We start from the raw sequence: 24559 nt of genomic DNA, 5'->3' as shown, positions 1-24559 counted from the left end.
CCCCCAAAAAAAATCCTCAATAGTCAGAATCCCATCACCTCAATGGCTGAAGGGAACTTTACGGTTTGTTTCCACTGCTAACTGTATGTGGATAACCCGCATGTCCACCATCTTTAAATTGTACCAGGCTAGCGTTGGCCCACCCGATGCCTCAGTTATTAAATATTATAGCTGGCATCTTGCTGTCTCTTTGCCTCTGAACACTTAATGATGTCCACTCTGTGTCAGATAGTACTACAAAGCCCAGCCTTGCTGCTGTGAGGAACCCACAGTGTCCAGTATGGAGGATTCCCCAGGCACATCCCCAAATAGCAATGTTTCTCAAAGCAGATAATTTTAAGTAACCATAGGTGCATAGGTCTGTACTTTTTATAATTTGTGGTTTTGGAGTTTGAAAATATAATCAAACATAGGAAACTTCTAATTTCATGGGTATTATTGCTGACAAGGAAGAATAAGGCACATGGAGCCACATACGACAGGTTGCCGTGGGTGGTACCAGATACCATCGGAAGATGCCAAAGGAAACGAGGGAATTCCAGCTATCCCCCTGAATGGATTCAAGTTCTTCACCAAGTTTAAGTTCTCTGTCAAAATGTATTTAAATGTAAATTTAAAATGTAAAATCACTTACAAGTTAGTCTTAGAAATTCGGCTTATGGATTTTTGTTGATATTTGTTTTGGTCTTGGTTTTGTTTTTTTGTTTTGTTTTGTTTTGTTTTTCTAGGCATGGTGGTACAGACTTAAAATGAAGAACTTGGGAGGCTGAGACAGGAAGATTGTAAGATCATCTCGGGCTACATAGCAGGACTAAAATAAGTAAGAAAGTTGAAAATCACTTTGAAAACAAAACATAATTATTTGTATATGTTAAAACTTTATAAATGGAAAGCCATTGTTTCTGAAAAAAACCCATAAACTCACATCTGGACTCTGCTATTTACATTCTATGTCTGATTTGACCTTGATCCATCAGTACTTTAAAGAATTTACTTTTAAAGAACAAACACCATTTGTCCATGCCACAAAGCTCCTTTCCTACAGTGGTCAGGAATAACGAAGTTTGGAACGTCCAGCTGGAGGCTATCTAAAGCAAACCTTGAACAGAGGCAAGTTTGAGAACTTTCTCTGAGCACTGATTTTTTTTTTTTTTTTTTTTTTTTTGGTGTGTGAGTCATGGTATTAGTCAATTATAGGTGCCCAGATAAAGAGTAAGCTACATACCTTGTCTCTGGAGCATCCAAACTCTTGGCTAAAATATACATATAACTAACTCAAACCACAATCAAAATAAATGCAATATAAGAACTGGCATTAAGAGTCCCAGAAGTGACCTCCAGACCTGAGCTCACTATAGGGCCTCTTCCGCAGCTCGCAACGCTCACCCAATTCGCCCCCTCCTCCACAGCTCCCTGAAAGTTGGCTTTGCTTCCCACTCTTCTTACAAAACCATGGTCTCAAAAATTCCTAGTCCTCATACCCATGGGTTTTGATAAGGGTTTACTTGATGGACCCTCTCCCCATATAGGAATCATAACGTATTCATTGAGGATTAGCGCAAAGCCTAGCATGGCTCTCCCGCTCCCGTCATAGCTCAGGGCCTTTCTCTGGGCTGATGTGCACTAACTTGTATTTCTAGCCTTCCCCTCTCTCCTGCGCTCCAGTCGGCTCCAGCTGGCTCCAGAACGTCTCTAAGTGGGTGTTCCACTGTCATCTCCAATTAAAAGCTCAGAACAGCAAATTCACCATCTTTCTCTTCAGACTAGCCAGTCTGCTCGGCCTTAAAGCACCTCCTCCAGACCGAGGCTGCTCTGACTCTTCCCTTCGGTCTGCAAGCTGAATGTGACTACTGTGCAGTCTCAGCTCTCTTTATTTCTTGCATTCCATCAGCAAATCAAAAATAAATAATAAACAAACAATCAAACAAATAAGTAAAATGTCGGTCTGTCACCATGTCATGTACAATGGTTGTGCAGGACTTTCCAAATTTGGAATCTGAGTACAGGGGACACTTAAAATGATGGTTGCGTGGTATGTGCACAATTCATCTGAGGGCCTGCACACAGGACCAGGGTACTCAGAGAGACAGTCCTCCCTCAGTCTAGCTGAAATAGTGGGGCATGATGCCTGTGTGGTGGTGAGGGGGGCTTCTGACTTTTTCTCTGTGGTGATGGTATATACGTGTGTGGCGTCTGCACACAAGAGCCCGTGTTTGTGTGTGCAGTCTTGAGGATGGCATTGAAGGGCCTGCTTTATCACTCTGCCTTATGCCTTTCAGACAGGGCCTCGTTGCTCTGAAACGGGCGGTTGCAAGTTCTTGTGAGCCTCCTGTCTCCCCGCACACAGACCTGGCACTAGGGTTGTTGGTGCTGCATGGAGCTGTGCCCAGCTGTTTTTATAGGAGTTGGGATCCAAATTCAGTTCCCTGTGCTTGTGGGAGCAGCAGTGTTATCCACTAGGCCATCTTCCCAGGTCCCTTGCCACGTTTAATTAGACCTTGGGGAGAACACCAACCACGTGGGCAGCTTTTGTGCCACATTCTAAGATGAGTTGCGGTAAGTTGTCTACGTCATGATTTTTAATGATTTTTCAAGGTTGGTCCATGAGTTCAATGTGTCTGTAAGTTGCTCCCTTTATCGCACACAGCCATCTGCTTCTCTCCAGAGAAGCCGTGAAATGCTGTGACTACGAGCTCTGGCTTTGGCATCCGCCAGTCCTGGTTCACACCCTAGTTATACGGGATACTTGCTCTGAGACCTTGGGTTGGTTATTCACACTCTCTGTCTTCCCAAACAGAGAAGATGCACAGCAGCTTCTCCTCCATATGGGAGAAGACGATGCGTGCCAAGTCTGTGTGAATTCACAGAGCTTCATTGAGGTGCGTGTGTGGTCAAGGACCTGCATCCACACTCAACTCTCTCGAGGAGCCCAATCCCAAACAAGAACTTGCTGCTCTTTTTGTTTTAGCCTCTTATTGCCCTTTCGCAGATGCAAAAGTTCTCAGGGTTAGAAGTACCTTTCTTCTTCTGTGGATGTCATAGATTTTAGACTATGGGATGCGTATTCCAAGACCACCATTGAGAAAACAGAGACCCCAACTGCCTTTATCTCCATCTGCCCTAGCTTCTATACTCAGTTTGCATTTCTGCTTCCTTACCTGCCAACAAGAGCCTCTAATCATTGGAACCTGATATTGTTTCTCTGATACCTGCCAAGTTTCCAGGAGCCTCTTGGGTACTAGCTTCCTCTCCTCTGAGGCACTGAAGACTTTGTCTGTGCCTGAATCTTTCCGAACTCCATTGGCATCCTCCACCTAACAGGAGCACCATTTACCTTCCAAGTAGTCAGAACACTTCATATAGGTTTCCTACTGGGGTAGTAGTACCCAATGAGCACTTAGCCAGGCCATGAAAAACACCTGGCATAAGCTGAACCAATCAGATTCTCTTTCCCATGAACTGGAACTCAGGGAATTTGCTGGATATGGACAAGAGGAACCACACTTGCCACAAGTGGTGTGAAATACAGAAATAATGATAATAATAATAATAATAATAATAATAATAATAAAGCAGACAAATCTGCCCTCGGCTTACAAATTCTAGGTCCTTCCAAGGTCAAGCATACCTGTGCCTTTGTTTCTTTCCCATGAAGTCTTTCTTAGTGTCAGTAATTGCTTTTGTTTATGTGTGACATTTATGAGTGTGGGATAGAAGTGTTCTGTTTCATATAACCAGTCATCTCTGATAAAAACCTTTGCCAGAACTTTCTTTAGCATTGCCCGCAGGCCCCATCACACCCTGGCCTGAATCACCACTGCCCCTTGGATGCTCTTGGGGTTCAATGGTCAAGACCGTCCCCATCTCTAGGTTCTGCCCTCTTTTGTATTCTGGGTGATGCTTCTCCCAGCATGCCTTGCAGCTGAGTTATTGCTGGGCCATGGCAGCAAATTTGGGGAGGAAGTAACTTCTGTCCTTCAATGACTCATGAAATCTAATTCTATTTTCAAAAAATGAGAGAGAGAGAGAGACAGGGAGAGAGAGAGGTGCATATGTTCAATTGAAAAGAAAACAGTTAAAATAGATGTTTTGCTGAAGAAATTTAACTGCTTGTGCCCACTGGCAGTTGGGAAATTACATGAATGTGCCTGGCTGACAATTGTCCCCGAGAAAAACTGCAAAAAGATGGGAGGAAATGAAGTTATTTTGTGCCCGTGCAGCAAGGGGCCCCAGCCCAGCCCTAATCACAAAACCAACTTCCACTTGGTGTTTGTTAGATTCGGTTTACCATCTCTTTTAATCCCCATGTAATGGGTTCCCTTTATGAGATGATAAAACCCACATTCAGAGCTGTTAGTGACTTTCTAGGAGTCCTATGACCGGTAATCACAGGTCCATATCCATCTCCTTGGGGAAGGCATCCTTTGCCCCGTGTGTTTCTGGGCCAACTCACTGGAGTTGCTTTGCCTGAGACTGGCTCATCTAATGAGCAGTTTTCTAAAACTTAACTCTTCTAAAAGCTTTTGCATCTATCTTGCCATCTTGTGGCAATTTAAAAATTTTTAAGAGACTGAGATGGCTCATAGGTTCTTACCTACGAGTGCCTTGGCTTTGCCGTGTAAACATGAGGACCCGAGTTCTAATCCTCTGCATCAGTGTAAAATCTTGGGTGTGGCCGCATGTAACCCCAACTCTGTGAGGTGTAGATATATTGCAATCATTGGAGCATGCTGACCTTGTCTCAGGGTAATAAGGGACAAAGCAGATCACAAATGTCATGGTATATGTGTGACTGTGTACATGGGTATGCATGCCTGTATATACATGTGTGAATATAAAACACATCCACATCAAATTTGAATTCATTTTTTATAGATATTTCTGAAATATTGGGAACCCTCCCCTGAATCTAATCAATATTTTGATTTGACCATGCCTATTTCTGATTCTTTCCCGTATGCATATTTAGACTGAATACATTTATAATGCACCAAGTGAAATTTAATATTCTATATTCTCCACTCACGTAGAAAATACCACACATATTTCTGAAAAGTTTGAAAATACAGCATAAGGTTACTTCTGATAGGGTTTTGCTTTTCTAAACAACTTTTTAAAATAGTGAACACTGTGTCATTTCAAGAATGGCAAAAAAAATACCCTGGGTAGCATTGGATGCATTTCATTTTCATCTGTTTTGACCACTCTATAATCTTTTATAAACTTCTATCATGAACCTTTAATTTTCTATCTCTCTAGGAAAAAAAATCTACCAAGTTAGCAGTATGCTACAATAGATTTGTCGTTCTTTTAAAGATAGCTGATTCATACAGGAATTCTGGGTCACAAAATACAACATGACAATCCTCTCAGGCTCCTCTGGCCCTCTGGCTGCTCCTCAGACGTAGGGGGTGTTCTCCTGCCTGGGGCTTTCATGCACACTCTCCCTGCTCTCTGCCTCTGCTTTGCCCCCAGAGAGCCCTGCCTGCTCTGGTCGCTGCTCAAATGTCAGCCTTTCCGCCAAGACTTTCCTTGCTGATCCCATCAAACTCATGCTCTCACCGCACCAGTCCTCCTGACTATCTAGCCCCTCCACGGCTGTTGCTGTTTTCATTTCCTTGTCTCCCGGGTAGAACGGGAATCCCAAAGGAAAGGGGACTTGACCTTTTGTTCACTGTGTCCCACATGGTGACACCACAGGCGCTTGGACGCAGTGGGTTTAACAAATACCGACAATTTGAAATGATTGGGCCCGGAAACCCCCACATGCCGGCCATGTGCTCTGACTTTCAGGGATGCTGCCTGCCCCGGCCCTGTTGCCCACCCCCAGCCTCCCTCCAAGGCCAAAGGCACAGCAGTGTGAGCACATGGACTGTGCCAGATGACCACCCCAGAGGACCTCCCAGAAACCTTTCTGCTCACCTAAGCCACAGTAGCAACAGCCGCAATGCTCCCCACACTTAGTTACTCCCAGGTAGAAAATCCTAGGTAACCGTTACAGAATCCACCTAGAGTGGGGGTAACACGTCACAGTAGAAAGAACACTGAACACATTAGGAAACAGTGCCTCTACTTCTGGGGTCCCCATTTGTCAATTATGCAGCCTGAGTCACTTTATTTTTCTTGGGGTCAATTTCCTTTGGGTAGAAAAGCAGACAATTATAAATCGTGGATCCAGCAATATAAAGAGAAAATGTTTGGTGACTCAGAGCAGTAACATGGAATTCAGGCATGAGGGGGGTAAACAGTAATGATGTCCAGACTTGGGGTTCTGGAGTCTTCTAGAATAACTCCAGGCTCTATGACTAACTAGTTGTGTGAAATCACACACGTTCCTTAACTTCTCTGCCATCATTCCTATTGGTAATGTAACCAGCTAAAAAGGGGCTGGAAGAATGTGGTGAGATACCACAAGACACAGACTAGGGCCCTTGTCACCGCTCACTGCTGCTTTGGGTCTTGCTTGTAACATGGTTACTGAGGTGGTTTGAATGAGAAGTGCCCCCCCATAGGCTTGGTTCCCAGTTGGTGGCACTGTTTGGGGAAGCTTAGGTGGCACAGCCTTGCGGGAAGAAGTGCATTACTCGGGGGCGGGATTAAGATTTAAAAGCCCTTGTCAACTTCCAGTTTGCTCTTCCACTTCATGTTTGTGGTTGAGATACGAGCTCCTGGCTTCTTGTTCCAGTCACCGTGCCTGCCACTGGCTGCCATGCTCCCCCGCCATCACCATCATAGACTCTTATCCCTCTGGAGTCAGAAGCCAAAATAACCCCTTCCTTCTATAAGCTGTCTTGGTCAAGGTGTTCTACCACATCAATAGTCAAATAAACTAACACAGCCACTGGTAAGGTCACTAGGTGGCATCTTATAACGATGTAGCTCATCTCAAGGAGGAAGAATTGGGGGCCTAGTTCTGTGTCCGTAGAGAAGTGCTCTGTGCCCTTAATCCTTATTCTTTCAGCTGTGTTACAATACCCCCATTGTAATATCCGTGTGTGGCTGGGAAGAACCATCTCTGAAGATTCACACGTGCTAAATGTTCCAATGGAAAGTCAGCTTTACCCCAGAGATGGGAAACCCACGGGGGGTGGAAACATGAGGTTTTACAGGGCAGGTGAGAGGTGACAGGCTAGGTTAGAGCTCAGGCCCAGACAGGGACATTTGTGTGTTGGGGATTCCAACCAAGGATTGTCAGGTAGAATGACAGCCAGGCCATCCACACTCAGAAGATCTTCTTGTGTATTAGTGTATATGTTAAGTGTATTAGTATCACAGCTCTTCTGCCTGGGTTCAGATCCTGGCCCTGACATGTCCTAGCTGTGTGGCCTCAGTTTCCCTGCTCTGTGAAATAGTTATGATAGTAGGATCCACCTAAGAGTTGCCAAGGAGCTTAAATTTGCAACCCCTATGCCACACATAAAGTGGGCATTATTATATTTATTTTATGCAAAATTAGAATATATGTACTTAGCTTCAAAAACAAGGAAATGGGACTGGATAGATGGCTCAGCAGTTAAAAGCACTCTCTACTCTTCCAGAGGACCCTGGACCAGTTCCCAGCACCCAACTGGGAAACTCACAACTGTCTGTACCTCTAACTCCAGGGTGTTTGATACCCTCTTCTGGTCTCCACAATTCCCCCACATACTTGATTTACACACACACACACACACACACACACACACACACACACACAAATTTTTAAAAGTCAGGCTGGATATGATGACAGATGTCTTTAATCCCAGCACTCAGGAGGTAGAGACAGAAGGATATCGTTGAATTGGAGTCCAGACTGGTCTATATAGAAAGTTCCAGGACAGACAAGACAACATAGGAGACCCTCTCTCAAAAAAACAAAAAATGAAAATAAAAATAGTAAATCTTTTTTAAATAAAAAAAATAACATAGGTTGGGACATTTTATGCAATGAGAAGATGCACACAACACAGATGATATGGCTGGGTGTCTGTCTGAACATGGCTGAGACGGCCGGGTGTCTTCTACTCTCAGCTGGCTTCACCAGGCCTTTTTGCTTAGAGCAAATGGGTTTCTCTAAGCACTCCCCACCACACCCCTGAAAAACACAAAACATAGCCCCTAGAGATGGACTGGCTATTTCATCTCATTGTTAACTGGCGAGAAAGTTGCCTGCTGAATCCCTTGGCTTTCCAGAGTGGGAGACATCCTGGAAGGAGTCACAGAACTTCTCCCCAAGCGGGACAATATTCCACAGACTCTCACAGTTCCTAGTCCTTCTCCCTGGCATGGGACATCTCTTGGAGGAAAACCTAGTGCTTGGTACTCTCGCCACATGGATGCTCCTGGAATAGCACAGGTGGGGGGAGACCACTTATCATCAAAAAATTACCCCCAAATCCACTCCACATTGCCATTTTCAAAACAATTCATGGCTAATAAAGATGCTATCCTTTAATAAATATTAGTCACAAGTGATTCATTTCTCCCCATCCCAACACACCCAGCTGATATGGCGACCATCGCTCCAGGCTCACTACTGGTCTGTTTACCAGTCTGTCATTCACACACTGATGTCCATGAGTCGGTTTGGGAATCAATCGTGGAAAAGGGAGAGGGAAGCCTCAGGGTTTATGTCCTGACTCTCTTAGCATGTGGACCCCTTCTGGACTAAATTCCCCACAGTAACATTACAGATATTTGACTTCTTTTGTAACTGTTGTTGTAATTGTTGCCAAGTACCCACACAATATAAATTATCATTCGCTTACAGTTTTATTGACAGTGACTCTCACTTTTTCTTAAAAGTTTACTTTAAAAGCAAGATTTACACCCCCCCTTCGACCACAGTTGTGAACCAATTCACCAACTCAGGATAATTCCTGAAGCTTAAAAAAGGGAAGAAAGGAAGCGACAGTTCTGTCTTTTCTGTATGAACCGGATCACCAGGGAAAAAGTGAGGGGAAGCTGCTCTTTGCAAAAGCATTGCAGCTAGCAAACACAAAGCAGACATTCCCATAACCTCCAATGAGCGAATGGACTTAGTGCTGCGCATCGGTCAGGCCAACATCACCAAGATCCTTGACTATTGCCTGCGTAATGACAGATGGCATGGACCACCTACAGATTTACTTAGGGATGGAAACTGAGTCTGACCAATCCTCTAGACCCAGCTGCCAATTTGCAGAAAAAGTGGGGGACAGAGAAGCATGCAGAGGTGCCATGAGAGTGCAGTAAGCAAACCCTAGACTGAAAACACTTCAGACCAAATAGCCCGGAATTTTCAGTGGATCAAAGAATGTGACCGAAGGGCTTTGGGACTCACTAGATTAGCAACAAAAAGTATACCAAATTAGATGCACATTACAACAGGTACAACAACATCCATCCCGTCTCACCTAGTGGGTGAGATATAAAATCTCTGTAGGTTGAAAGCTGAAGGGTACAAGAGAATCCTACAGAAACCCTGAAAGCATCTTGAAGTCTCAAGACCATTGGCCTCTCACATAACCACATCTGTAGGAATGAACTCTTAATTTGCACTTGTGCTCTGGTGTCTTCTCCTAGGCCATAGAGGCCTGCATCTAACAGGACCAGGGAAGGGAAGGACCCACTGAAGTGACATCTTGCTCTTGCAGGGGCAGAAGCATAGAAGGCATGAATGTTCCTAACTCATCCTGGCAGCCATGTTCAGAGCTTACCAGCCCTTGCCTACGACCCTGTGCCCAGCATCAGATGCCCTTTTAGGACTGTGTTCTCAGGAAATCCTTCCCTGTTAAGGCTCCTAGCGAAGGTCCCAGGCAACCTGCAGAGATATACACATGCTCCTCCAAAGAACTGGGATGGCTGACTATAACTGTCTAGAGTTCATCCCCCCAACTCACCCCCTAATGTTGGGAAAGGCTTGTCTTGTCTGGATATAAAACTATTTGACTGAGTTGGGACAGCATCTACCCCAGGGGACAGCATTCAGGGGCAACCTTGAGAATTGTCAGTTGACTTCTGTGGGGTCAGCATCCTTCAGCTTCTACAAGGCAAACTGCTCAGGTATCACCAAGGACCCAGGATCTCCTTGGGATGGCTACTGTTAAGATAGCCAAAGTCTATGGAAACCCTGAAGTGGCTTCCCAGAGCACTGGACCAGTTGCCTACCATGGTCTGGAAGCAGGAGTGGAGCTGAGTCAGGAAGGGCGGCTTCCCAGGCAGGGCCAGCACCCGCTTCTCAACCATCGTGCACTCCACATCGTCATCTTGGATCACCACGTCTTTCTTCAGGATCTTCACTGCGTAGAGCTCATCTGTACCTTTCCGCTCTGAGAGCATGACCTGTGGAAGAGAGCCATACATCAACACCATTAAGAGAGGCCTTGAGGGACAGCTGTGGGTACCCAGAATCCAGGCAAACCCTTCCCAACTTTGGATAGGCATGCATATCGCTTTGCAGCCACCTCACACTTTGAATGTCTGAGTCCTATCAATGGACGATGGTTCTAGGAAAGATGAATGTGTAGTGAACGACCCTTGGGATATCCATCAATAACAATGCCATTCTACACATCTGGAATGATAATCACCCCTCGGAGGTAACTATCTAGATAGTTTCACTGCCTGTTTTATTCACTGGTATAACTCCAAATCTTCAAAAGTACCAGACATGTAGTAGATGATCAGTAAGTACTAAAAACATAAGAATCAATGAATGATTTATCAGCTTGGTAAAACCAGATTTGAGGTGATATGTCATGCTTTGTTGATACCTATGGGAGGCTGGTTCCTTTCTAAACAGAAACAGAGAAGGAGTAGATTGGGGGCGGGGTGGGGAAGAGAATAGGAATAGAGGAGGGAAGGGAAACTACAGTTGGGATGTAAAATTAATAAACAAATTAAATAAATAAACAACCTGGGTTAGAGACACCTACTTCTTTTTTCCCTCAGTGCGCCCTGTTCTGAATGAGCCTGCAGGGAATGCAGCAAGAACCAAGCAGGCACATTCCTTGACCCAGAACTCAGGAAGGAAGAGAGATCAGACAACTACTTATAGGAATAGTCAATGCATTGCTTCAACAGCCTCACCTGCAGTCTTAGGGTGTCTGCCTACAAGCTGTGGTCAGAAGCAGGGTCAGAAAACATGGGGGCTTGTGGACACAATGTTATTTTCATTATGTTGCTATTATCCTTGGTCTTGACCACATCAGAGGAACTATGTCTGGTGTGTGATATTCTCAAGGAGATTCTTGGGAAACAAAGACTTGGACCATATTCCAAGGAGACATACTCTGTCGGGCAAGGCCTCCCTGAGGAAGAAGTGATCTCACTGGCCTTTTTGCTGAAGGTACTATGTTATCTGTTTTGTAAGCAACATTCATTAGTACCATATATTTGAGGACTTACCAATGTATCAAGCAATTGTTGGTTTTCATTTGTTATTTCTTATTTACTTTGCTTACGATTCTAGGAAGCAGACACTGCTATGAACCTGAGAAGAAACTGGCATAGAAGGCTAAGGAGCCTGCCAGGGTAGCATTCAGAGCAAGGGCAGGATTTAAACTCAGCCTTACATGGTCAAAGTACCTGTTGCTATTCTTTTATTATTATGAGTGTTGTGTGCAGGTGCTCACGTGCCCCAGCACACATGGAGGTCAGATGATGCCTCTCAGGAGCTGGTTTCCCTTCTTCAAGGGGTCTGGATACCAAGCTCACATTGTCAGGTTCACCTAGCAAACACTTTACCCAGGCAGCCGTCTCACCAGCCCAAATTTCCTATCTTTAAATGTTTCAGGAAAAGCCTCAAAGAAGTTAAAAGGTTAAGACTACATCTCCTGCTGGGCAGTGGTGGCGAACGCCTTTAATCCCAGCACTTGGGAGGCAGAGGCAGGCGGATCTCTGTGAGTTCGAGACCAGCCTGGTCTACAAGAGCTAGCTCCAGGACAGGCTCTAAAGCTGCAGAGAAACCCTGTCTCGAAAAACCAAAAGAAAAAAAAAGACTACATCTCCTGACACAGGTGAACAAGAGAATGCAACAGAAACTTGAGGTTGGATGGAATAGGGATGGGCACCCAGGAGCTGATAGGTAGGTCAGCATACCCACTTAGCTCCTGTCCTGACAGAAAAAGGTCAACCAGACTCAGACTTCCAGGCTCCTGCATCCGCACACTAAAACTCTCGGGCAGAGCTCAATAGATTTTTTGAGCTCACCCAGCTTCTTGCTTCCACTCTCTCCTCTCGCCTTGCAGTCTATGGTGTTCACGGGGCTACAGATGTGGGGCTGTGTAGGGTGCTTTAGGAAGACTTCCGGCACACAGTTCTACAGTGGGCATGCTCTCTGCCTCTGTCTCCAACAGAGCTACCCGTCTCAGTGGATGGCACCTAAGTGGCACTGTCTCAGCCCTCAGAATAGTCACTGGCTTAGGTGACAATCTAGCTATAGGGTCGGGATGTGCCTTCCTGTACTTCCCATTCCTGTCTGTTCTTTACACGCTACTCACGCTCCCAGCCCTTGCTGAGGCAGAGATGATGACCAAAGGAAACCAGTGTCCCAAGGCAGAGAATCAGGAGGATTCTGGTTGCAGAGAAAGCTGGGATGGAAGAATACAGGGAACAGCAAGGTGATCTGGATTGGATGCAAGTGAGGAGAAGGACCAGGGATGGGAGGAGGTCCTGTCTCACTCAGACCTTTGTTTACATTCTCCAGGACCCTCCCGTCTGTCCTTAGTGGAGGAGCAGGGAGTGACACAAGTAAGCCACTTCACCTGTCCTCATGTGCCTTTTCTACATTATTCTTAATGCCTAAACTGACATTTGCCAACTGTTTTTTTTAAGATTCTAGTCACTGCCTGGCATATCCCAGGCATTTAGGCAATGCTTACATGGGAAGCAAAGGCAGCAAAAGCAAAAATTCAAATAATTAGTCAGAGCTAGCAATGGCCATGGCCACAGTCCCCTGTGTTCCTGAAGTGAAAATAAATCTCTTATTAATTGCATTTGTGGAGCCTTTAGAAATTTCAGTACCGGCACAGAGGACGTGGGTTGTTTGCCCAGCTGTCCCTGCATCTCCAGGGTGAGGACTCCACGCAGAGTGAAAGGATGTGCTGGAGTAACGTTCTTATCAAATTCCGAACCACATCTGTTACCCAAGACTCTTCAGGGAGGGATGCGATAAATAGCAGAGCTCTGGTGACAGCAAATAAAACAGAGAAAAGCAGCCCAAGGACTCCCTGGTGGGAAGCTTGTGGTAGTGAACTTTGCTGCCGGATCCCAAAGGTGAGGTGTGCCCAGCATCCTGGACTCTGGCCACAGACTGGGTAGTGCTTCGCAATGGTGAATATGTAAATTTGAGAATTAAAATGCCCGGGATATATCCAAGGTTGGCCATAAGGTAGCTGTGCAACACTGGGAAATCCACTTAGTTTTTCTGAGCCTCGGTTTCCTAATCTGTCAAATGGACTTGTCAAAACCCCTCGGCCAGTGATCTAGGGAACCATACAGGGCACGGTGTGTATAAAGAGAAACTTGACTCGGCACTGTTTGGACAACGATGAACACTTAACACCCAGCATTGGACTGTCTCCCAGGGTGGGCACAGCAAAGAACAAAGAACAGGGTGGCTTCAAACAACAGAAACATGTCCTCTCAGAGTTCTGGAGGGTAGCAGTCCAAAATCAAGATGTTGGCAGGGTCAGCTGCTGGTGAGGGCTAAGGAGGAATTCATCCTGTGCTTCTCTCCCAACTTCTGGTGGTTGCCAGCAATCCTTAGCGCTACTTGGCTTATAGACACACGGATTGCTCCAACTTCCACCCCGTTCTTCACGCTGTGTCCCTCCCTGTTGTCCTGTGTATATGTCCAAATGTTCTTACAAGGACACATTCCATTAGAGTCCATTCTAGTCCAGAGCACCTCAATTTAACTCAATGACGTCTGTAAAGACCTTATGCCTGATGAAGGCCTGGGTTAGCATTTTTTTTTAAAAAGTGAGAAGGAAGACAGTGGATAGGATTTGAAAAGTCTGACATCTTTCCTGAGAAAAGCCAACGGGGTGGTTAGTCCTTGATCCAAGCTCCCATGATCGCTTCTGACCAGCTCTGCTTCCATTCTTACTCCCAAATCACACACACACACGGCGCTCCACACAGCAAATGATGCTTGAACAACTCAAGGCAGCTCATAGCACTCTGCTTTCTGGAGACCCCCCCTTCTGTCTTCCAATAGCATGTAGAACAAAACACCCTTCTCCCCAGGTGTTCGAGCATCTGCTCTCTGACCTCCTGATGGCTGGTCACACTCCGCAGGGACCCCAGCAGGGTCCAGACTGCCTACCTTGTCTAAGCATGCAGGACTCTTGTCATGAACACCATTTCATCTCACTCCACAGCTCTTTCCTTTTGTGTGTATACATATGTGCGCATGTATGGTGTAAGCACGTGTGTGCGTGCAGGTGTGTTCGCCCATGAGTATACTTGTGGACGCCAGAAGCTGCCTCAGGGATCTTCCTCCACTTGCCCCCCACCTTATTTTTTGAGTCAGGGTCTTTCACTGATCACAGAGCTCACACTTTTGACCTGATTTACTGGATGCTGAGCCCTAGAGATCCAAGCTTTAGGGATCTGTCTGTGTACACCTTCACCGCCCGCCCCATGCTGAGATTCCAGATATTTTGCCGTAGCTCCTATGTCTAACGTCCAGCACATGGTCAACAATGAACCAATATTTGTTTGCAAAGTGAATTAACAGATCTGAGTGAGGAAAAGCAGCCACAGCTCCCTAGATCTAGGTCACCATATCTGGTTTTTCTGAGCTTCAAGTGCTTAGAAGTTGGTGTTATTTAATGTGTGTATATGACTTCACTCAACCCATATTTCCCAAGGAACCTGATAAAGTATTCAAGATTATATAACATAAACAAGTGAATTGTATGACCCATAAACTATACCTCAAGACAGATGATTAAAAATGATTACACACTATATAGTCAATATTTATGTCTGTGTATTTATATATGGGTACGTGTGTCTATAGTAGATACTTTAATGCATGATTTGTCTTCCTTTTCTCTTCCCTCTCTCCTCTCTCCTCTTTACCTCCTTCCATTTTTCTTTTCTCTCTCTTCCTCCTCTCTTTTTCCTAGAAGCCAACACAACCAGTAACACACACAATGTAATGATGTTGATACTTTCTATAGGGAAAGTGACTGTTTTCAAGCAGAAAGGCAAGCTCCTCCTGGAACTTAGGTCTGATGACAATTCCTTACTTGCGCAGACCTTTGCATAGCAAAGCTATAGTGGATGGTGTTCTTAATATCAAGCCTGCAACAGGTCAGAAAAGGAAGAGGAGAGAGCAGCACATGATAACTTTGTCAATGTGACCAAAACCAGAATCTCTTGGGAAGAGTCTCAATGAAGGATTGTCTACATTGGGTTGGTCCATGCGCAAGCCTGTGGGATATTGTCTTAATTTAATTAAATGCTAAGGTAAGACACAGTCCACTGTGGGCAGCACCATTCCCCAGTCAGGAGTACCTGAACTGTCTAAGAATAGGGAAATACAGCTGAGCACAAACAAACAAGCAAGCATGTGTGCCCGCAAGGTTTTTCTCCCCTCTAGACTGTGGATGTCATGTGAGCAACTCTCTCAAGTTTCTGCTGCTGACTTCCCTGCAGTGGTGAACTGTAACCCGAAACTGTGAGTTCAATGGTTTTAACTGTTCTCCCCTAAGTTTCAACACAAGTGAAAGTAAAGCATCCTTTATAACCAAAGACCTGGAGTAGAAGGAAAACCTCTGCCATTCAGGAGCTCTTTCAACCTGATAGACGTGGGATAAGGCACAGAGCAGAGCCCAAGATTCATAGAGTCAGGATGGAGACTCACTGGGGAGCATCAGAGATAGTGAGAGCTTGGGGTGCTGCTGACTTCATCATACTTGTGAGTTCTTTATTTGTGAGGTCTTCCCATTCCCAGTCTCACTCAGCAAGAAGATGTCTCACATGTTCTACGTTATCCTGAAGTTTCCGAATTCTGATCCTCCAAGGCATAGTCCTTCAGCTCAATTTTTGGATAGAGTTTTCTGCGTGGATGTATATACATACATACATGTTCAAGTTATATATGATATGGTGGTCACACCAGCTTAATATGAAGTCATGTGGCTCAAGGACATCAGAATGTTTGCATCTAGAATCAAGGAGGAAGTTTGCAGTCTAGTAGTGATTTTGGGGACCTTTAACAACTTATTTAGAGAAGGCAACCAAACAGACTTTGCACACTGGAGGGGTATCTCAGAGAAACACTGAAAAGTGGTGTCACGGGGAAAGTGTGTGCACCGGAAGTGCGTGCACCGGAAGTGTGTGCACCGGAAGTGGGTGTAGACCTGGGTGGGACTGGATCATTTCTTCTATGCAATCTCCAAGTCTGCCCAACAAAGCGGTGATGGCCACCATGCACAGCAAGTTGGGAAACAGAAGTCCGCCATTCTGTGATTCTTGTGCAAAGGCTTCTGCAAGTGAAAACTCTTAGTCAGGCATGGCGGTACACACCTGTAATTCCGGGACTACTGAGGCCGAAGCAGGAAGATTGCCATGAATTAAAGGTCGAGGCTGTCTTGAAACAAAATTTCTTTATAAAATGAAAATAAATATGTCTCTTTAGTACAGTCTGAATCTGTAACAAAAGTGAGCTGCTTTCCATGTCAGAAGCCAGGGTGGCAGGTGTACCCAGAACTAAAACTTTATTTCTTTATTGCTTTTATCTTGTGTGCATGTTCATGTATGTATAGATATACATGAAGATGTATGAGGAAGTCAGAGAACTACCTTGGATATTAGTTCTTAGAAACTGTCCTTTTTTGTTAGTATGTTTGTTTTAAAAGAACACATGCAGTTTTTACTTGGCAGGCCCGCGTGTGTAGACTGTAGTGTGAAGGTGGTGTGTTAGGGCTGTAGTGCACTATGTGAGTTCATCTGGAGGACGCGCACCAACTGTCGAGGGCACCACCGTGCTATCTCTGAGGGTGGTGTGTTAGGGCTGTGCTGGGCTGTGCTGCGCTGTATGACAACATCTGTTGGACACGCACTGACTGTGGAGGGCACCACCGTGCTGTCTCTGCAGAAATTTCAGCTGTATGTTCTCTGTTAGGATCTCACTTTTCAAGTTTGCTATTTTATTTTATTGTACTTTTAAGACAGTGTCTCTCTCTATGGTCCTGGCTGGTCTCAAACTTGTGATTCTTATGTCTCAGCCTTCAGAATACTGAAATAACAGACAAATTCTCAATATATAGGCCTAGCTGGCCTGAAACTCAATGTGTAGACCAGCCTGGCCTTAAAATCATAGGGATCTGCTTGTCTCTGCCTCCTGAGTGCTGGGATGAAAGGTGTGTGACCTACTGGCCCCCTTTTATTTGTGAGACAGGGTCTCTTACTAGTCTAGCTCACCAGAGATCCATCTGTCTCCGCCTTCCATCTCTTAGATTGTAAGTGTGCTTCCCCATGCCCAGAATTTTGCTTGGTTGCCGGGGCTGGAACTCACGTGTTTGTGTTTACACGGCATGCACTTTGAACAGCTCCCATCTCTTCAGACCCTCTAGCTTTTTAAATGATGCTGTGGTGCTGTGCTTTAGGTTTAGTTAAAGTTTTATCCCCTAGTACAAGCAAAGCTGGGAAAGTGTGAAGGGAAGTTTAGAATGGAGGCCCTTGCTTCTTGGTTCTATCTGGCTCCTGCAAACTCTTTAAACAGAGGCCACTAAGGATGGGAGAGACGACTCCCACAAGCTGCAGGAAAGAGGTGGAGAAGAAACAAGGGGGCGTAAATCTGAGACCGTTGCCTGTGCTCCTAATGAAGATGCTTGATTGTGTCTAACACGAAATGCTTAACTGAGTTTCAGCAATAAATATGAAGAAAGGTTATCTCTACTCTCAAGCCTGCATCACCTCTAATTACTGGCATTATTAGAAATGCGTGGATCACTAATAGTTATTGAAGGTTTCTTTGGAGCTAAAAATAAACATTAGTCAACTTGGAAGACCTTACGGTAAGGGAAACAAGCCAGACACAGAAGGACAAATAATGTAGGCTCTCATCCAGAGCCCCTGAAAATCATCAGACTTCACAGCACCTAAGAGATGGTCCCTGGCAAGAACTGGGGTGGGGCAGTGTGGGGATGAGGAAATGTTTAAAGCTTCAATTCTAAGGGAAGTACTAGAGATTTAATGCATGCCACATACAAAGTATTGAACTGCATACTTGAAATTTGCTATGGAAATGAGAGAGAGAGAGAGAGAGAGAGAGAGAGAGAGAGAGAGAGAGAGAGAGAGAGAGAGAACAGAGTTGCCTGATAAATAAATAAACTTTGTGACATGTCTGGCTTAGTCATTTCTTCGAGAGTTATACGTTAAGCTTGACAAAACCAAAGGGCTAAAATCAAAGCGGATTTAATTTGACTGTTTTTGTAGATTGTTCCTGGGAAAACAAGCCAATAATTGATGCCTTTTACCCAAAGACGATGAAACAAAACCCTTAAGGGTCTGTCATTCGTTTAAACAATGAGGTGGCACAAAGAAAGCCTGTTTCTTTATAATCTGATCTGCCTTACGGGCATAAGATTGGCTTTGTTGTTGACACGACAGACCACCGCTGCTGGAGCCTGCAGCTTCTCTGGGGCAGAAGTGGATCCCGCTGAGCACAGTGTATGCTGTGAGAGCCTACTAGGTTTGATTCCACTCCCTCTGATGCCTGAGTCTCTATTTCTGCATCCCGAAAATGGAAATGATGCTAGCCTACCTTGTTAGACCATGCCACAAATTAAATCGACAACACCGGAAATACTTAGATAAGTTAGATAAGCTCCCAGTGGCCAGGAGTGGAGGGTAGATTTCTATAGGAGTGTTTCATGTCAGTACACAATACACAATACACAATACACTTGGGAAGGTAGATGGGGTGAAGCAAGCCATGCCACCCTACGGATCGTCCTCATTTGCATATCCTAAATAGCTGTTCTGTATTAGATAACTGTAGTCCCTTGGTTTCTGCTATCATGCTTGTGGTAGAAAAGATGATAGATGTGTTGTTAGAACACGCTGTGGATCTCTGCTGTGGTGCAGAGAGACGCACGTGAGATGCAGGGAGACAGGAACAGTGGAAGCTCCAAAGCTGGACCAGAGTCCAGTTTTCTTATTTCTCTCTCTGGACCCCACTCACCACGGCTTTGTGGTGTTAAGGATCAAACCTGTCACCCTGGGCATGCTATTCAATGGCTCAACGAGCTTCATACCTAACCCTTAGTTTTCGTGAGACAGAATCCCACTACGTAGCTCAAGTTGGCCTTGAACTTGTGATCCCTTGAGATCTGGGTTTACAGTGTGTACCACCATGCCTAGAAAATTGAACCTTGTGCAGTTTCCGTATTCATGGGCTCTACGGCCCCTCAGTGAGATGACTTGATTTAATGCGGTGGCGTTTTCCCTCAGAGAATCAGGCAACATTTAAAAGAACATAGAAACCTAAAGGAAATTCTCTCTTTTTTTCCTTATGAACCAGAGAGGTCTCAGTCATTTCGGTTTTCCTCTTAGAGACCTTGCCCATACCAAATACACTTTCAGAAAGCGTGCCCTTGCCATTCTTCTGCAGCTGTGGCTGTCCCCTCTCTCTTGGGCACGGCTAATTGGATGATAAGAATCACTGAGTTGCCAAGACCATTAGATTCTCCTTTCTGGTATTTTAGACTTCTAGAATAGACGAGATTTGGGATTTCAACACTGAAAATGCTGAAAGAGGTGGTGTATGGCCAGAGAGAGGGTCAGTGGTGGGAAGGAGAGTGGTGGGTGAGCGCCCTGTGTCCACGTCTTTCCGGTCCTGAACTCCCTTTGCTCCCCTGACCATCTATCTGCAGCAGATAAACCATTATAAAGCTGAAACTCTTGATATTTAATTTTCCTCAATGTAATTAATTTTGTCGAGAGAAAGAAAAGGACTTTATCTTATTTTTCAATTCACTATCTTCCGAGGACCGAAGCGGCAAGTCACTTTGTTGAGCAGGGACCTGGGAAATCGGGAAAAGTGATTTAGGAAGATGAGCCTGCAAAATCGTAGTGCAATCAGAATTGCATATGGAAGCTTGGGGGCCGAGGGGAGAGGCACCGTAATTGGGACAGAACTACAGAGACGGCAGGAAGCCAAGATCAGACAGCAAATGTCGAGAGGTTCCCCGGAAGAGGATTAAGGGGACAGGTAGCAGAGCCTCTCAGCTCCTGTGAGCCATATGATAAAGCAATTTAACATATGGTACAGGAAGATAGTAAAGAGGGTGAAGAACGGGGAGCGCTTTTGTCTGCAAGGTTATATAACCACATCTAATATATGTATGCATGTGTGTGTATATGAATGCATGCCACTAATGAGATTAAAATTAAGATCGACTCCCACAGCTGGGACTCAAAGATTTTAGGAGAGAAGGTCTCCATTGTTGCTAGGATCTAACGCCCCTTTAATCTCCTCAGGATAGTTCCTCCTGTCAGAATTCAGCGCTGTACCTGCTACATGATGCTGCGTCCGGACTATTCTCCTGTGTCCACAGAGCACTGTGGTGGAGCACCTGGCTGTTGGGATGCCAGCGTGGAAACTGGCACTGCCTTCTCCCTTGGTCATGCCTGGCACATTACTGAGGGCCCCCATCTTGGGGGCTCATGAAAGCACTTGAAGGTCTTTTGAAACCACAAGGGGAGAAACTCTGGTGTGTGGGATTGGGGCAAATATTTTAATATGCGATGTTAAGGTATTAGTCTACATTAATGCGATCACAAGACATATTTTTTAACTCTTTTCCACGGAAGGAGGAATAATACACTTATGTCACTGTGTAGCTCTGGTAGCCATTTTGGAAATACTATTTCAAAACAAGGAGTGCTGCAGCTCAGCCCAGGAGGCTGAGACAGGAGGATTCTATGTCTGGCGGTAACCTGGAGTATACAGTGAGTTCCAGGGTAGCCTGGACTACATGGAGAAACCCTGTCCTGAAGAGGGGAATGGGGATGAGGAGGAGGAGAAGGAGGAGGTAGGAGGAAGGGAGGGAGGGGAAACAGCAAGGGAGGGAGGGAGGGAGGGAGGGACAGAGGGAAGGAGGGGGGAGGGGAAAGAGAAAAGAAGGAGAAACATTGGGAAGACATGTGGACCCCAAAGTGGAGAAGAGTATTACTACAAGATAGTAAGAAGCAACTGGAATCATAAAACCAGATCGCAAGTCCTGATCAGCCTCCTCCAAGCCACAAACAGCTCTCCAAGATCACATCTTGGAGAAGTCACCAAGCCTTTTTCACTTAACTTTCTACATAGATACAGCAGAGTTGTTATCCGTAATGAACTTGCAGAATTGTGTTGTCAGTTAACACCACATGATGTGAGGAAGTCCATGGCACATACCTCCCTGACAGTCTGTGTCCAGTGAACGTGAGAGGCAACGAGGGAGTATGACGGGAATGGGGGTGGTGGGGCAGGGTAGTACGGCGAGCGAGAACTGAGCAAACGGGGGTCAAGACTGCAAAGGAAACAACTGAGCGGATCTCACGATGCTAAAGCCTGTGCAGGAGGGCAGAGGATGTGGGAGGGAAGGCGTGCTCGTGGACATGCTCATGAATCCCACTGATGCACACTGGTCCTCGGACAGGTGGGTGAGAGGGAGCGTCTCAGCACTCAGGTCAGCAGCTTGAAGTGATGGCCCTTAGGGTGAGTTCAAATAGATGGACACTGTAGACACGGAGGTAAGCTGGGATGTGCGGATTCAGTATCAAGCCATGATGAGCCCCAAACTGAGGCTGGAGGTATGGCACAATAGTGGGATGCCTGCCTAACATGCTCATGGCCCTGGCTTCCATCCTGTGCTAGTCAGTGCTCCACTGCTGTGAAGAGACACCTCTTATACAGGAAAGCATTTAACTGGGGCTGGCTTACGATTTGGAGAATTAGTCCTTTATCATCATGGCAGGAAGCAAGCAAGATGGTACACAAGCAGAAATGATGCTGGAGAAGCAGCCGAGAGTTCTACATCTGAATCCACAGACAGCAGGATAAGAGGGTGACACTGGGCCTGGCTTGGGCTTCTGAAACCCCCAAACTCACTCTGCAGTGACACACTTCTTCCCACAAGGACACACCTACTCCAACAAGGCCGCACCATCCTGTAGCGACACTCCCTATGAGCCCATGGGGGCCATTTTTATTCAAACCACCACACATCCTAAGCACCACAAAAGTCGCAAATTATGCACTTCCGAATCAAACCTGACCCACTGGATGACATTTACAAACTTGTGACTTCACCAGTTACTCCAGTCATCTGTTATCTTGGTCTTGCCGCCTTGAAAAGGGAGAACGATCGTGGCTACATCATAGAAAAAAATGGTAGCTAATCCATACAGAACATTTATGAGGCCCTGACACACCGTTAGACCTCAAAGTGATGACAGCACCACCATTGTCACCATTACCATCACCACCAGAAGAGTGTAAGTCTGTAAGGACAGGTGCTTCTGTCTGTCTTGTTCACAGGCATTGCTGCTGTACTGAAAAGGAGTCTGGTATACAGCAAATACTCAATAAGCACCCCTGAGCAACTGAATCATTAATTATGGATGTCAGTGGACACTTATAAAAATGAAAAATTATGTCCCTGATGCTGGCCCTCTGCTCTCAAAAGCCTGACCTCTGGGCTGGGCGTGGTGGCACACACCTTTAATCCTAGCACTCGGGAAGCAGAAGCAGACAGATCTCTGTGAGCTCAAGACCAGCCAGCTAACATAATGAGTTCCGGGACAGCCAGGGCTATGTGGAGAGACCCTGTCTCAAACAAACAAACAAAAACCATGATCTGGGTGTTAGATCTTCAGAGTGATGGACGATCTGAGACAGGTGTTGCCAAAGGCTGGTAATCAAAAGCGTCACTTTGTAAAGGATGAAGACGGAGTAGCAGGTGAAGCAGCAAATCTCAAAGGAGCAGCTTGACTCTCTATATCCACTCCATGCAAAAGAGAGGGAAGGAAGCTGCAGAGCCTAGGAAGGATGCTGAAAGAACAGAGGGATCCTGATGCATGAGCCTTCTCTGAAGGACAGGATCCAGAGTGGAGGGGAGACTGAGATGTTCCACACCAGACTCACAAAGAAGACTCCACGTTGTTTGAAATAGAGTGGCCACGGAGGTGCAAACTACACGTGAGCATACTTGTGAAGACTGTTTTCCTCAGTTGTGCCACTGGTATTAGTGTCAAGCCCACCCTGTGAGTATAAAACCATTACCACGATTTTTGAGCCAAATTTGAAGCAAGATTTAATTACACACTGGCGAGGATGATGGATTCTGGCCAGGTCCATTCAGGGTTCCCAGAAAATGGCAACAAGTCACATTTTGTCAAGGCTTACAAAGGCAAACCCATAAGGCTACATATTTCTCACCAGGTCCAATTAGGGGCAAACATATATCCCGATATATTTCTTGCCTGTGTACCTCCTACCTACACATGATCAAGCACATCCGATGCAATAGGGTTAAACTTATCTAGGGGAGTGAAAACATGTGGCTTGTTATATAGCCCCCAGCACCTCAGGAAGTATCTGTCCTTGGGCAAGGGGCTACAGATTAGAGGCATCTTTGTTTTGTGGATCTTAGGCACAGCAATTAAAACTTAAAACATAACTTTAACTCTCACACTAGCTGCAGTACAAGAGCAAAATCACCGTTCACTAATAGGCTCTCCTAGAACACATAAATATACGACTGTCGTATCAGATCTGTGATTGCAACTCCGCGTATGCTGCTGCGGTGTGAATGTTGAGCTGGAGAAGGCCCCACCAGTACCTTGGAGAACAGCAGCTAAATTCTGAGTACGGAAGGCATCTTCCTGGACTCTGGGGGTTTGGGGCACTTTGGGTCCACTTCTTAGACTTCTGGGATCATGCACGCACTGGATCTCCTGGCTACTGTTCCAGGAAGATGAAGCCGTAGAAGAGGAGGCTTGTGTTTTCTGCTTAGATGAACACTCAGCCACAGAACAAGACGGGGCTGTTTTTAACACCCGTGGATGCGGTACCTGGGTGCCCAGTGTCTAAGCACTGGCCATTTATCCTTTCAATTTCATAAGCTGCTGACTTCTTCCTACTTGATTTATTCCTGGCTTCTGCTGGGCTCAGGAAAGGCAGCTCCAGCACCTGGCATGTACCATGATTTGAACACAAGGAAATGTCACCAGGAAGAGGCGCCTCAAGTTTTTTTTTTTTTTTTTTTTGTTTGTTTGTTTATGGGATGTGGGAAACTGGGTGTTCCAAAGGAAAAGGTCAGAAGGTCTTTGGGGACACTGAAACTCCCATCCAAAGCTGACAAGCAGGCAAGATCGGTGAAACCTCTTGCCAGCCACCAAAATTATTCTCTCAGACTCCCTTGCAGCAAGGTGTGGCCACAGACTGAAATCTCTAGGATAGGGTGTGGGCAGAAGTGATGTGTGTCACTTCCAGAACAAAGCCTGTTAAGAAGCAGCTTGAACCTCCTCCTCCCGATCCTCCCCCTCCACTCTCTGAATGTAGAGAACAGGCTAGTGATTCTAATGCGGC

General features: G+C 45.6%; 1 protein-coding gene across 2 annotated transcripts in view; it reads right to left on the bottom strand.

Moving 5' to 3' along the window:
* The window catches only part of Prkcb (protein kinase C beta), a 342543-nt gene that overhangs the window by 61763 nt on the left and 256221 nt on the right, over positions 1-24559 (bottom strand). For both annotated transcript variants that reach the window (XM_038342586.1, XM_038342577.2), the window contains exon 10: positions 10129-10302. In XM_038342586.1, coding sequence (XP_038198514.1) covers positions 10129-10302 — 174 coding nt within the window. The remainder of the gene's footprint in view (positions 1-10128; positions 10303-24559) is intronic.

This window comes from Arvicola amphibius, chromosome 1 (assembly GCF_903992535.2).
Source record: "Arvicola amphibius chromosome 1, mArvAmp1.2, whole genome shotgun sequence".
Lineage (NCBI taxonomy): Eukaryota > Metazoa > Chordata > Mammalia > Rodentia > Cricetidae > Arvicola > Arvicola amphibius.
The sequence above is the reverse complement of the archived record's forward strand: the minus strand, read 5'-3'. Positions and strand labels throughout refer to the sequence as shown.